The 16,172-nt window shown below is 33.8% G+C and overlaps 1 protein-coding gene across 2 annotated transcripts in view; it reads left to right on the top strand.

Moving 5' to 3' along the window:
• LOC130894648 (uncharacterized) overlaps positions 1-16,172 on the top strand; it is a 61,747-nt gene extending 45,575 nt beyond the window's left edge. For both annotated transcript variants that reach the window (XM_057801614.1, XM_057801698.1), the window contains exons 8-10: positions 9,323-9,889; positions 11,203-11,372; positions 15,021-16,172. In XM_057801614.1, the coding sequence (XP_057657597.1) occupies positions 9,323-9,889; positions 11,203-11,372; positions 15,021-15,947 (1,664 nt within the window). In that variant the 3' untranslated portion in view covers positions 15,948-16,172. The remainder of the gene's footprint in view (positions 1-9,322; positions 9,890-11,202; positions 11,373-15,020) is intronic.

Genomic DNA, 16,172 nt, shown 5'->3' with positions numbered 1-16,172 from the left:
GCGTTGGGGTGATCTCACTCGAGATACGAATTTTTATCGCAAGAATCCTTTTTCCTAATAATAGGCATTGATTTTGTTATACCTACAATATGGAATAAATTCAATTTTAGCGTTATTCTGAACTATATGAAAAAAACCTGAAACAGGTCGATTGTTATTCATGAATTGACAATTTACAGTATGAAGATATCATCCTCCTCCAGCACCCACTCGAAAATTTTAAATGAGTCGTGTGGCACCTTGTTGGAAACGGGTTTTAGTCCTCTGTTCAGAAATATAAAGTATTTTAAATTTACTGCAATCAGAACTGAGAAAATTGATTTTTAAGATGTAAAATTTGTAGCGTAATATTTAGAATGTATTTTTCAATGTACTTTACAATTGAATTAAATATTCAAAATTCACTTCTTAACCATACAGAGGCAATTTTGGAATTCTTGTACATTTCGTATGACCACAGAGGTTATTTTGTTAACTTCTTCCGTTATTTATAACTTTTATATTAGCAATATTGTCTGGTCTATTAAAATATACTTTTGATTTTAAATAATAAATAATATTGGGAAAAATCTCGTTTAAATAATTTCTAACTGTACGTGCAAGATGCGGGGAGCTCCGTCTTGTTGGTAGTAAAGAGATCGATCTATCTCATTTGGATGATAAACATCAGGAAAAAGTGTTTGTAATGTAAGTTGATCAAAACATCTAGATAAACCTCACCATTAACTGTGCCCTCGAAAAAATAATGGCCAATAATTTTATTGTTAATAATATCAGCCCAAACGTTCACTTTTTTAGGATATTGAGTGTGATTCTCACACATCCAGTGAGAATTTTCTCTGTTCCAATATCTGCAGTTCTGTTTGTTAACTGTTCCGTTTAAATGAAACATCGCTTTACCAGAAAAAACTATTTTATTTATGAATTGCGAATCTGTGTTCATTCTCTCCATCATCAATTCACAGAATTCTTGCCTATCAAGATCATCTTCATTTAATTCCGGAACTACCTAAACTTTGTAAGGGTGGTATTTGTTGTCAGTTTTCGAGTTGTCTTAAGAAGATTTTCCTCAATCTCTAGACGTACATCTAACTTTTTTTCATCAGTAAATTGAACATTTCTACTTGGTTTTTATTATTTTTTACATGTCCAGTTTCACGAAACTTTTTTCAATTTTGCTGACCATACAGTGCGAAACGTGTTGATAAGGGTATTTATTATTAAAAATTTGACAAACCTCCTTTTGAGTTCTTGTTTCATCACACAATCAATCATAATTAAATTTGAATCTCGGATAAATGAACCATAATCAAATTTAATACACGCACAAATATTATGCTGACGTCTTTTAGTAACTTTAAATACCTGAATGATAGCAGCCTAAGTTTATTTATAATAGACCAGACAATATTGCTGATTTAAAAATTAGGATAACGGAAGAAATTAACAAAATAACCCCCGAGGTCATACAAAATGTTGTACGAGAATTCCTCGGTTATTGTCAAAAAGTGAATGGTAGTCATTTTGAACATCAAAATTTTACATTTTAAAAATTAATTTTCTCAGTTATGATTGCACCAAATTTAAAAAACTTTATATTGCCGAACAGAGGACTAAAATCCGTTTCCAACAAGGTTCCACACGACCTCCTTTCTCTTTAAAAATTTTCACGGGGGTGCTTATAATTCAGAGGAGTTACTGTAAATTGTCAATTTAAGAATAAAAATCGACTTGTTTCTTGTTTTTTTCCACATAGTACATAATAACGCTAAAATTGAATTTATTTCATACATAATATACTGATATGGGAATTTTTATTTTTGACATTTTGGTGTTTACGCATTTTTGTCGTAGCCACATCGATATCTAAAAAAATCTTGTATTGTTTGTTTTTAGTATGCTATCTGTAATAGTCCGGAGCCGGCAATATTAAAACCCTGTGATTGGAAATACCGAAAGTTTTTTTAAAAAGTTCTTATAAAAATTGATTTAGTGCCTTCATAAATATTTGGAACTAGGTTCTACTTGTCCTCTATTTTTCAAAAACTACCCTGTGCCCTCATTTGTATAAAAAAAATTAATTTCACAAGGTTCACAATCCTGCCGGCTCCTCCTTGTGAATTTTTATAGTTTTGCTTTTGTTGTTGTCAAATTTAGTTCAGCTGTTTTTATAGATTGAAACCGTTTTATCTACAAATATTGTTTATTTTTTATTTATTTATTTATTTTTCATTTTTGTATGAATTACTCTTGTTTTCGTCAAGTTTTTATATACAATTATACACAAGCTGCTTGTGTATAGTCTGTGTATTTTATAAAAATAATAAATTGTGTTTATTTTTTAATTTGCTTTTTTTATTTAGTTTCCTTATTTTCCTTTTATTTGTGTGCACAGCTTTTTAGTGTTTCGTGATTTTTGAAATAAGTATAGTTTTCATTGAAACAAAAAGCAGCAAACATATTATATTTAATTGTAAATAGACTAGAAACCAGTTGAATTTTGTTAATCGACGTCAATTTTTATGAAAATTCAGATTTTAGCTCTACTTACCCCTTTATTCAAAATCTACTCTGTGCTGAAGGGTGCTTTTTAATTTTTATGGGTAAAAACTAGCGCTTATCGTATAAAATTTATAAATCTTCGATTTTAGCATGTATTTGAGTAAAATACAGTTTCATTGAATTCAGACACATGCAACCCCTCCAAAAATCATCCTATAAGGATAGTAAAAGGTTTTTTAAAGACACTTATTATAATCCCGATTTTCATGAAAATTTGAATTCAAGCTCTACTTTCCCTCTTCTACGAAATCTTTCCTGTGCCGAACCGGAATTTTTATATTTTGGGGGATGTAAAATCTCAGATTTTATGCATGTTTCGGGTAAAATGAAGTTTAAATGTATTATTCGTAAATCTGTTCACATTCCCAAGGACGTTTATGATCGATCAGATTCATGCAACCCTTCCAAATAATCCCCTAATCATATAAAAAATTAGAAAATAATCTTAACGATTCTTTTATAATTAAAAATTATTCCAAAGTGTATTTATATTGAATTGACAACAGTATTTTTAAGAATTATTGCTTCTTGCTCCAAGTTTCTCTTTTTCGACAATTAGCTAAATTTTCAAACTAGAAACTTTTTTAAAAAAGCAGTCTTATGGGATTCAAAGTACCTCAACGCCATCAATTAAAACTTTTTTCAATCGCCGCGAATGTATCTTCTTCAATTTTTATGATACATTAACTTGAAAAAGCTCAAAAAACTTCAAAAACCCTACAATGAATATTTGAAACATTTTCTCATGAATAGTTTTTGGTTTATTTAAAAAAAATTCTTATTTTAAAGATTACCAAAATGCAGTTTTCAATTTAATCAATTATTTTTTCTAAATCAAGCATTCAAAACCGGTTAAATCACATGGATCATATCAATAATACATAATACATAATTTCAATTAGGGTGGTAATGGCGAGCGTATAATTATTACATTTTTTTAAAAAAAGAAGAAACCTTATATTTATTATAAATCAGTCAACTTTTGTGCAAAACACTTTTGACACTGCTCATTTTAAAGGTTTTTCTATGTGCTTTGAAAAAGATCCCTTGAGTTTTTTCCAAAAATTTCATCAATTTCAAGTTATTTGAGGTTTTCAATTTCGGGGCTTCCCAACAATCCTTCAACCAGCAATAACTCAGTTATTATTCAATTTTTAGAGGTCATTAAGAAACGAAAATCTTTGTTTTTTTTATTAGCTATATTTTTATCCTGAATGATTTGCTGATAAAAAAAAATTTTATGAAAGTTATTCATGAAAAACAGTCAAAAATATGCGTTTTTCCAATGAAAATTGAGCAGTTTCAATCGTTAATAACTCTAAAAGTACCAACTTTAGAAAAAAACTTTGTAGAGTAAAAGTTGCTTAGGATTAGTCAATCTATAGATATACAAGATTATTTTGATAAAATAAATTCTCATCTCTAAGGCAAAGGCACCGTTCGGCACAGGGTAGATTTTGAAGGTTATGAATAACCTTCAAAGCCATTTTCCACGAGAAATCGGCTGGTACTTGGCCTAAAAATATGATATAGAAACCGGATTATCCACCCTCAATGAGACGAATCGGAGGCACGTCAAATTTATCAGATTTAGAGATTGCTTTTCACATGGGCAATAGCAACTGTTTCGTGGAAATAATGTTTACTGGGTGTTCCGGTAACTATCTCATTAAATATACCAGAAATATTTAGACAATAAGTTGCCTCGTTTTTTTTGAAGGTTAGTTCAATTATATTATGGTTGTCTGAAAATTTTTCGACGTAATAAAGAAACAAGACATGTTTTTCCATAATCATTTTTGTTTTACAACATGGTCTCTTTTTAAGTACTTAGTGCAATGATGCTCTAACCTGTTTAACCCTTCAAATAGTTGCCTTTTCTGCATCTCTCTCTCCAGCAAATTAAAGATCACCCCAAAGTGTGAGAAAGTTCGGTATCCTGATGGAAAAACTTTTTTCTTCTAATGCGATCGCTTTGCAATGCCAAATGCGTTCTTTTGGAATGCCTCTTCCATCTCAAACTTAATCCGACGGTCCTCTAGTACCATTTAGTGATCTTTTTCGATGATATTGCTGGCTGTTACAGTTTTTGGCCGTTCCGATCATTCGTCGTCAGTGAAGCTGATGCGACGTTTAAATTCAATTCTTACGTTCGTTAAGGATGGTGTAATTCTATATAAATTTTTCTGCAATATTCGTAGGCTTGTTGCCTTTCACAAACAAATACGATTGTGAAACAGAAAGCGTCCAAAAGAGCTAAAATTTTAGTGATAATAATCTCTCATTACATGCGCAAATATATTTATTAATAACTCCTGACGCCGGGTTGAAGTCGGAAACTTGTCAGACAACTGTCGCATGTTGTATAATTAAATGCACATCAATGGCTCCTTTATTATCAAGCTATTAAACATTTGAATATAAAACTTAGCTCCTGAAACTTTGTATTGTGCTCTCCTCGAAGAGCAGATGAAAAAAATCTAAATAGTGCCTACCTACAGTAGAAGTTTGATTTCGAGTCAGGCCTCATTATCAAAATGTATTGAGTCGAGAAATGCGCAGTGATTAAATAAGTGTGTATAGAAAAGTACACTCTAACGCAAATTCCCACAGATTTCATGGATACATTAAAGGAATCTGCAGTCTCAAATATGTAATAGAGAAAAGCAGTGAGGCATAATGGCGGAAAAATTCAGTATCTCGAGAACAGATTAACATGAAACCTGGAGTTGGTCTCATACGACTTAGAACAAAAAAATACATATGGTTAAATTGTTTTCATTTGATTTTCGAGGGAAATTAAAGATCTGAAAAGGAATAGAAAACACTTGACAAGATAATTTTTTTTTTAATTTTCGGGATAGGTTCTTCTTATATATTTAAATTAGCTAATGTTGACAGTTCAAAATTCAATGAAACTGTTGAATTTTTTGTAAATAATAAAAGTAGGGATTCAAAGTCAAAAGTTGTTCAATTTGAAGAGAAACGTCCGCTTTCAAATTCAAGTAATTTAGATTAACAGCACCCCAGCTGCATCACTGATTTCCAGGTGTTTTTTCTTTGGTTCGGGTTCCATGTTCGTATTAAAACTATCTGAAGTCTTGTGGGACATGTCTTCATTGGCAGATATACGAGGATATATTGAAAAATTCTTATCCTACTATAGAACCAACAAAATTTCAATGTCAAAATATTTTATTTCTAAACATATTCTCCTCTTAATTGGATACATTTATTATAGCGAACCTGCAACGTCTCTAGACCTTTCAAAAAAATTGTTTCTTCTTGCTCTGCAAACAAGACTTCCACAACTTTTATTACCTCCTCGTTGAAAGAAAATTGACGACCTTTTAGAATTTTTTTCAGTTGAGGAAAGAGATGATAGTCGGACAGAGCCAAATCTGGTGAATAAGAAGGGTGTTCTAGCAATTCAAACCCTAAATGTCGAATTTTTGTATGGCAACATAAGATTTATGTGCAGGGGCGTTGTCCTGCAAAAACAAAACACCTTTGGATAGCTTTCCGCGTCTTTTCTCTTCAATTTTTTCCCGTAGAGTGGTCAGCAATGTCGAATAGTAATCTCCAGTTACTGTTCTCCTTATTCAAAAAATCAATCATGATTACTTCATGGCAATCCCAAAAAACTGAAGCAAGATCTTTTCCAGCAGATTTTTGGACACGAAACTTCTTAGGTCTGGGAGAACCAGAGTGTCGCCATTCCATCGATTGTTGTTTTGTTTTTGGATCGTAGAAATGTACCCAAGTCTCATCCATAGGAACAATTCGGTTTAAGAAGTGTACATCGTATTTAAATCAAGCATAGATCTAAAGCGATGCTTCTACCCTTGCACGCTTTTGGTCAACATTCAAACATTTGCGGATCCATTTTGCAGCAATTTTTCTCATGTCCAAATTGATGTGAATTTTATGATGAACGCGTTCGTATGAAATATTCAGTGTCTCAGATATCCGTTTTAGCCCAATTCGACGGTCTGATGAAATCATGTCATGAACTGCATCGATATTTTCGGGGACTGACACAGAAACTGTTCTTACCGTTCGGTCATCATCAATGGAAAATTTACCTCTTTTAAAGCTTGCAGTCCAATTTTTCACGGTCGCATACGAAGGACATTGATCACCAAGGGTATTAAGCATATCTTCTTAAATCTACTTACCTCTTAACCCTTTTTAATACAGATACTTGATGATGGCTCGATAATCCAATTTTTCGATTTTCACAATTTCGGTGGACATCTTTTTTCTTTCAATTTATTGCGTAGCTCTGGTTTACTTTTTTGACGTCAAACTTTGAACTGACACTTCTAATAAGGTTTTGTTCGTTGCTTTGGTAATGCAATATTCTGTTTATGTATGGAACTGGTCTAGGCTAACTAGATATCAATACATCCTCGTACGAGACATTTTCCTAATACTCAAAGACTTGTAATCACTATTCTTGCCTTCCTGTGCTTCTTTCAACAATATCCCGACTAGGAGAACCAGCTTTTGCACTATTTCAACACCATGCAATCAAATTTTATGCACCGATGATGGCATGGCCATGGATACTTCTCTGCTGTTTCTTTTGAGAAAAGTTGTAATTTTTCTGGGTCGATCCTTGCTTTGCTATTTATGATTTTTAGGATGGTAGAAATGCACTATTTAAACCAATTGGGTGTACAAGGTAGAGCATCCAACAAAGGCGTACTCAATTTTTTTTCTTTTTTTGCGGTGTTATGATATAGGCAGATGATTTTTGTTCCAATCTAGTTTGAAAAGTCACCTTACAGATTTCGGAGAAAGCCGGAGTTGTTTTTGTAATCATAGCTGTTGCTCATTGCTTCGAGCATAATATCTACTTCACCTGATAACCTTAATAATTACTTTGTGAATGTAATCAAACATTTATCAAATTCTATAACTCCTCATGATCCGCCTTATTTAAAAAAATGAGTTCCTCCTGTTTTGCGCTAAAATCAGTTTTTAAAGAACTGAACTTATCCACCTGCTCAACATTTTATTATGCCCTTATTGAGTTGCATCTTCGATATGCCCTTTCCTTCTGGGGTACGTGTGGTGCGATTCATCTTTGAATCCGTTTGCCTAATTCGTAAGCACGCTTCTCCAATTTCAGAAAGTTCGTTACACGCGTAGCACAACCTTTACCTACCTACTCCAAGTTCAAAATTAGTGAAGGGCTCAATAGTTTACAATGCAAAAAAATGCATAATTACTTGCCAATTGATATTAAATCGATTTCATGTTTTCCCGCATTTATAAGGAAACCGCGTATGTGTGAAAAGGGCCTTAGAATGTTAAGTGCAGAGCAGAATGATCACTTCCACTACTGTAGAATTTAAGTCTTTTATTTTTGTCGTTTAGCAAACCAGGTTCATTCAAATGTATTGAATTCTTTACAATGGAGTCTTTGATGTTAGCATATTAGCTCCGGAAAAAACGTGGATAGAAGTTAAATATGAAGTTAATAACCATTTTTAAATAGAAAAATATCATCAAAACTGTAATATGTGGATCATTCACTAACTAATGTAGAAATTTTATCGTTTAGTGAGAGTAAGAACTTTTTGATTTGCTTTTATGAAGTAAATAAGCTGCCCTTTGATGCTGCATCAAATAGAATAAATAATTTTGATTGTTATTTTTTTTTCTTTTTCTTTTGGTTATGAAGAATAGCATTTAGGTTTGTATTATAGTAATTGAAGATATGCCATTTTACTTTATATAATTTGTTAAAATCTTCCAAAAGTAATTTAAATTCTTGATTCGACTAATAGGTTTCAATAGAAATGTGTCTGAATCAATGATTATGACATACGAGAACATTCTGATAAGTATTTAGCTTCACCACCATTTAGCATTCAAAGAGCGTTTGAGTGCTGTCTATGGTGACTTCTTCGATGTCGACAGAAAAAAATTGATTTAACAAGTTGTAACGTAGTCGTATGTCCGTATTCGATGAACCACGTCCACATTTACAACAAATTCAAGATCTGCTATTAGCAAACAGCCTAATGGAGGTGAACGACTGACAGATTTTGTGGATCATATCCTGGAGGAAATTTTGTATATGAGAAAGCGACACGAATCTCTAGTACACACGAGAGACCAAGGAACAGTCGAAACAGTGGACTTGAGCCTGTGAATGTGCTTTAAAGAAGGCGAAGACTGCCTTATCAATCGGAAAGGTATTGCCAACTACGTGGAAAAGTGCGAAGCGGTAAAGGGGGGTACTGTGCCGAGTTATTGAACTGACTTAGTGTCTAATTGAAGATAAAACTACCACTCCGTTCTTACCACGGCCAAATTGGGCTATAAACATCTGCCCCTTCCATCGTATTCACCAGATTTGGCCACATGAGACTTCCTTTTGTTTCCAAACCTGAAAAAGTCAGTTACTGGACAGAATGAGAAGGTTATTGCCGCCATGGAACGTACTTTGCAGACCTCGAGAAAATTTATTTATTTATTTTTTCTTCCTCGCTGGATCAAGTGACTATTCGAAAATAAATCACCATTTCTCTGAAATTTTCGTTTTTCTTTTGTTCGCTAACTTCTTATCGGATCACTCTCGTAAGTCATAACTGTTGGCAACATGGGAAATAAAAATTTTGATCTAAACAATTTCCTATCCTGCTATATATAATATAATGGATTTTTTTTAAATGGTAAGTTTAATTTGTTTCGCAAATTTTTTAATCTCGTCCAACTTTTATCATGATGATTTTTTTGTATGAAGGTGGTCAACAAATAGCGGTCGTATCAGGTGGAAGTAAGATTCTAGCAACAGTACCGGCAAGATCAGGCCAGAACATGCTGTTATTCCAGAGTTTTACAAACCAAAATAGGAAAGGAGCTATTTCTGCAGTGAAATATTCAACAATTCAACCCATTTCCTCACAAACTTTAACTGGCGTTAACCAACAACCTGTAATTCTACCGTCGAATTCTGTTGCTACCGCTGTAGCACTTGGTCAGCCTCTAACTCTCAAAAAAATAGGAGACGACAGAGAAAGTAATGAATTACTTTTAACAATTTCCCATCCAAAGGAAGAACCCAAAGATAATAGCGATATTACACAACCTGATAGTAGCACAAGTATTTCTAGTGATAGTGTTGATATTAAAATAGAAGAGTCTCCGCAATCTGATAATTCAAATGAAAAAATATATCAAACGTATCAAAAAACCGTCATCAACTCTGTAGAAACATCGGTTATTGCTACTACTTCATCCACCATCAAACAAGAAGGAACTACTCCAGAACAAACTGTCATCAATGTAACCTCTGCAACTAACTTGAAAGGTAAGTATGGGCGCGAGGGCAAAAATCCGGTTTTTTTTCAATTTAATTATTTGCAAAATGGTTCAAACACATAACTGAATAAGCACCCAGTCGGCTTGCTTCCCTAATTTTTGTTTTTAATTGTTGTAATAAATTATAAAATACTGAATCTGAAGTTTGCTCAAAGTTCAGTTTTTTTAATTCTTCATGTATAATTGCTTCCCAACCTTCAGAATATACGTTTCCTTTTAAATATCGCCAAAAACGATCAATTGGCCTGAGTTGAGCCACTTTATGTGCAATCATAACAGAAAATTAATTTTTAAAATGTAAAATTTTGATAATGTCTCTATCACAAAACTTTACGTTGAATGAAGATAATAATGTCGCATAATATTTAGAATGTATTTTTCAATGTACCTTACAATTGAATAAAATATTCAAAATTCACTTCTCGGCCATAACAGAGGCAATTTTGGAATACTCCTACATTTTGTATGACTACAGGGGTTATTTTATTAATTCCTTCCGTTATCTCAACTTATAAATCCTCGATATTGTCTGGTCTATATTTTAATAGACTTTACTTTAGATTTTAAATAACCCCATAAGAAGTAATTTCAGAGGAGTCAAATCGGAGGATCTAGCTGGCTATTCGATGTCATGAAGCTTCGTCTTGTTTGTAGTGAATAGATCATTCACGTTCACTTTTTTTTGACATTAAATGTAAGTCTCACACATCCAGTGAGAATTTTCTCTGCTCCAATATCTACAGTTCTGTTTGTGAACTGTTCCGTTTAAATGAAACATCGCTTTACCAGAAAAAACTATTTTGTTTATGAATGAATGCAAATCTGCGTTCAATCTGTCCATCATCAATTCACAGAATTCTTGCTTTCTATCAGGATCATCTTCTTTTAACTCCTGAACCAACTGAACTGTGTAAGGGTGGGGTATTTTTCTTTATGCATAACAAAATAGATGATTTCGCATCGCTCGACGCTCACCGCTTGAGCGTCGCCAATGTAAACGCATACTAAGTTATTTGTCTGGAGATCTTGATTTTGTTCATAAAACTTGATAATTATTTTACGTCGTTCTTTGGCTAAGATTTTCCATACTTGAAACTAAATTTCTAACAGATACGTAATGTTTATACTTGGTGCATTTGACAACGAGAAACAGAAACATTCTTTGTCAACGTCTACTTTACTTAAGTTAAGCTGTCTAAAGATGTACGTATTTTTTGTCCCCGGTGATAATGAAATCAGCTCGTGCTCTAAACAAATATATATTCACCTAATTTGCAGTACTATTTTTCATTTCTCTTGCAGAAGCAAAACGTTGCGAGAGGATGCAATCCGTATTGGTAACTGCATGCTCTTCAAATGGTCCGATGCTTTCACATACAACCCCTAGATACCGTAAATCTTCAGATACTACAAGATCGCATACTTCAGAGCTGCCAGTTAATAAAGAAGATTTTCTGCATAACGGGGAAAAGGTAAAGATAGTGATAAAGACTAACAAATCAGTAGAAAAAGGATCTTGCAGGATATTACAATAAAAATTATATCACATTTAGCTGAATATCTAATTAATTTTTCAAGTCATCTTCTATGTACGAAAGCTATTCAAAAATTATTGTTTAGAAATGGAAATTAACGAAGTACGAGCAATTCTACTTGATAGTCCAGGCAATTTAGGAAAAATCGCTTAGTTTTCCACGATATATGCAAAACTATTTCGGGGGTGGAAAGTATGTAAAATGACATATCTTTATGAGTGGTCTGAAATAATTTTTTGTCATTGTAAAAACACCTATATATATATATATATATATATATATATATATATATATATATATATATATATCAAATTTTAAGGCAATTTCCCATTTTTTTCTTATAGCTTCATTGCTGGTGGCTTTGCATAAAAAAATTCAAATTATTTTTTTTGCCATTAAAAGAAAATAACAATGATTATTGTTGTTTCTAGATAAAAAATTTTGAAGAAGGTTAGTAATTGTCATTGAGTCTTGTAATCGTGCCAAAATATTCTGAACTATCGAAAAATGGCGTGTGCAGAAGCTGGAGTTTGTACGTTTAATTGTTCATGACTTTTGACTTTATAAACAAATTAACACCAATAACAAAAAACTTGGTCTATGTGTTGATGAGTAGATTTCATTATTTTTTGTAGAAAGTCGACGTTCATTTATAAAAAACTTTTTTTTCGAAATCCCCTTAGATGCAAAATGAAATCTCGTGTGGATACGTCTTTTTTTCATAACTTTTTGTTACGTAGATCGAAAGTGCATAAAAATAGCTTTCATTTAAAAAAAGAAAATTTGAGTTTCGTTGAAAAACCACGGAGATACAGACCGAAAAAGTGAAAGAAAACCATAATTATTTATTTAAAGTACTATCATTACATGAAAAATCACATATCCAGGAATCACAGGAAATCCCTCCCTTAAAAAAATTAACGAAAGACAGCGGAGCACTCGATTTTCCTCGATCGGGCGCGGCGGCGTGGTGGGGATAGTTGATTCAAGCGCGGTAATAAATGGTTTCGAGCGTTCAAATTCGACCGCACATGTTTAGCCGTACTTTTATCCGGGGACTAAATGCGATAAAAGGATGATTTTTGGGCTATCTCAACTGGACAATGTCAAAGAACGAATAACTGACAAGTTTTGAAATTTCTTGCTACGTTATCCGACAATATAAGAGTGCACGGCAGTCAACAAGCTGATCACCTGGCGGAGAAGGGCGGGGTAAGCCCTTTTGTAGGACAACGACCTTTTATAGATTTCCCAAAAGGTCATCAATCCGTGATCATAAAAAAATGGAAATTAGTAATTATGACTCTAGGTCTGAAACGATCTAAGTAGTCCTCTCATTAGGCAAAGTAGATCACGTTTATTAAAGACCGGTGAGCAGATAGATCAATCTTGAGGACAACTTTTCCCTCGTTCAATCGCCTTATTTGGATACTGGAGATCCAAAAAGTTTTTTACATTATCGCTCAAATAAGGCGGTGCTTCATCATGCATAAACCAATGTTCCAATCTCAAACCTAATTTTATCGTCAACTAAATCCGTAAGAGTATTTTGGCAAAACTCTAAATAAGTTTCGCCAGTTAGGCGGTTTGGTAAAATAACTAGTCCAATCAAATCATGATCCATTAATAACATTAATGTTAAACTTACGTTGGAAATATAAAGAATATTTATTACATGAGGGTTTTCATCTGATGATGGTAGTTATGCATACGAGTAAAAGTAAAACAAGCGAGGAATTTTTGGACTCTATTGTCACTGGGGATAACACGTGGATCCACTACTGTCTTGCTGAAGCAGGAGAAGCTTAAGTAAATTCAGTCTTCTTGCAAAAAGATAACGAGAATCTTTTGGCACAGGACAAAGTTATTGTTGTGCAAATTCCTGCCTACAGGCACAACAATTAATGGGATTCGCTACTGTCAGACGTTGAAGAACCTTCGGTGCGCGATTCAAAACAAGAGGAGAGGTATGCTACGAAGGGAGTGCGTCTCCATCAGGGAATGTGCGTCTGTTCATCGCCCGTATCACACTGATCTCAAATTTGGACGGAATACTGTCTCACATCCTCATACTTGGCACCCAGTGATTACTATATCTTTATGAGTTAAAGAAGCACTTGGTAGGGACGCATTTCACTATCTTCGCGGCGCGACAGTGGACTTCAACGACTAAGGCATAAAGAAGATGGTATACCGCATGAAAAAATGTATTGGTCTGAACGACGATTATGTCTAAAAATAGAGGGAAATCTAAGCTTTCCAAACATGTATTATTCAATTTCAATTAACATGTTTTTCATTGTGAAACTTCTGTATTCTATGGACAAGCCTCGTATAAATTCATAGTCAACTCTTAACTTTTTTTAACTTTGTTGGAAACATTTCTTTAGTTACTAGACTTTTACTTAAAAAAAATTTAAAAGTAAAAAAAGTTTTAAACTCAAATTATCCATGGTAAGAAAAGGATATTGACAGATGAAAAATTTGTGTGAAACTCTAAGGTTCTCAACAGTCTCATACAGTGTACCAAATTTGGTATTTTTAAATTAAAGGATTGCAAATAAATAAATTTTTTTTCCGAAATTTGGGTCCTACTTTGAGGCTCTATAACTAATTAGGAATGCTAACGCTTCTCTCTGTATCGGTTCTTATGCGAGACACCCTTAGTAATATCTGCATCTTTATCTGTTTTTTCTACGAGGACCTCCGATAGGTTATAAATAAAAGATAAATTCATATAAAACAATAATTTTATTACCAAAAGATTGGTACACTTACGGTTACTTTTCGACATAATCACCGAAGAGATTGAGACATTTGTCATATCTGTGGACAAGCTTTTCAATAGTCTCTTCAAAGAAAGCTGCCGCCAATGTATTCTAACCGTTCAGTAATAATAGAGTACAAAACAGACCTTGAAACTTCTGGAAATTCCTTAGACAAAGCAGTAATGGTAAATCTGCAGTTTTCTTTAACCATTCTGTCAACTCGTTGAGACAAGTCATCTGAAACGACAGATTTGCGTTCTTGGCTCCCTTAATCAAGCACATCTTTAAACTTTCGACACCATTTACGCATGAAGTTTCCCCATACACACGACTCATTCTCCGATGGATTTATGCAGCACTATCGCTTTTTGCCTGTAGAAAACGAATCACACTTCGCAATGCATCAATAAAGGCGGACAAGCTTACGTGACTGTAGCACAACGCCGAATGACGCCTGAATGTCAACAATGGCGAAGTGTGTAGTGCGAGAGCTTCGCAGTCGCGTATGCCCGCTTTCTTCTGCCCGCCTAACTTCTGCACGAAGCGATCGGAGGTTGAAAAACGGTTGAAAACGGCTCTCGTATTTCCATTCCAATTTATTTAAATGTGGCCACCGGCTTAAAACTCTATATTTATTTTTTGAGTACTATAATTGCAGTCATTTGTTAATTAAGCTATTTAATTTCATATTGGGTAATTGGGTATACTTTATCCTTAAATACTGTGCTAAGAAAAGTTGGACTCATTATAAGTGACTCGAACTTTATATATCTATATATATATTATTGTTTTTATTAAAGTGACATTTTGTTTTCAGCCTATTAGTGACCAAAAGAATTTTCGGGGTACCACCACGTATTACGTGAATAAAACCAAAAAAGTCGTGTCGGAATCGCAGAAAATGGATAGCGAGATGCAGAAGCAAGCGGCAATAGAAAGAGAGTTGAGACTTCAAAAATCTCTTTCTGAAGAATGCGAGGATTTGGGAGTGGACGAACCTAGCGCAAGTGACCTGTTTCCCGAGGCTGATCTTTTATTCGATTCAAACCATTCCCCATCGTTTGATCAGACTTCTCAAGACATAATTAAAAGAGAAGCACCAGATGTTAAAGAAGAAGTAAAAGAAACGATGAATTTGTTTAGTGACGACGACAATTCAAGTTCACTTCGTGCAGATTTGTTCGAATACGTTGAATATCAACCCGTTGAAACCGCTTTGGAATACCAATCGAGACAAATGAATGGCAACACCACAGAAACAACTTCCTGCGAGGATAACACTCTCCTATCGAAATGCGCCACAATGTCTGAAGTGACTCTTAATTCGCCCATATCACCTGAAATGTATCAAGAAGCTAACATGCATAAATACAAGTTCAAATATAGCAATAGAAAAAAAGGCGAAAGGATCAAATCTAATGAGTATGTTGGAGAACTTGTAACGAGCTCAGAAGATACTATAGTTTGTACTGAGCTGACTAAGGGTAATTGCGAAGAAGAGAACTACAAAGTGTTGCACATAAATAAAACTGACCATGCCAAAGAAGATGAAAAATGTGAATTGCATTGCGATGAAGATGTAGATTCTCCTAGCGGCAGAGGTGCCAGGAGAAGTGTTAGAAAACTATGTTCTTGTTGTAACGGTTCGCAGGATAGTAACTTGGCAAAAAAGAGACCGCATACTTCAAGACCACACACACCAGCAACACCGCACAAAAAAGCCTTTTTGAACAAGAAAAGATAGTGCACCTGTACATTTTAGCAAGTTTTAACTAGTTGTTGGTTGTTTTGTTAATGAGTTGGGTCGCTAGTCACATTTTAGTACAAATAATTTATTGTATTGACGGCTGGTGTATTAGTGTCTGAGAGACTCTGATTACTTGTATAGTAATTGCTACGTTTGCAATCTTCTAATACCTCTAATTGTAAATTTTCCTCGTATATGTAATATATTTAAATTATATGTGCA

Source organism: Diorhabda carinulata, chromosome 1 (genome assembly GCF_026250575.1).
Source record: "Diorhabda carinulata isolate Delta chromosome 1, icDioCari1.1, whole genome shotgun sequence".
Taxonomy (NCBI): Eukaryota; Metazoa; Arthropoda; class Insecta; order Coleoptera; family Chrysomelidae; genus Diorhabda; species Diorhabda carinulata.
Note: the sequence above shows the minus strand (reverse complement) of the source record. Positions and strands in the feature narration are given on the sequence as shown.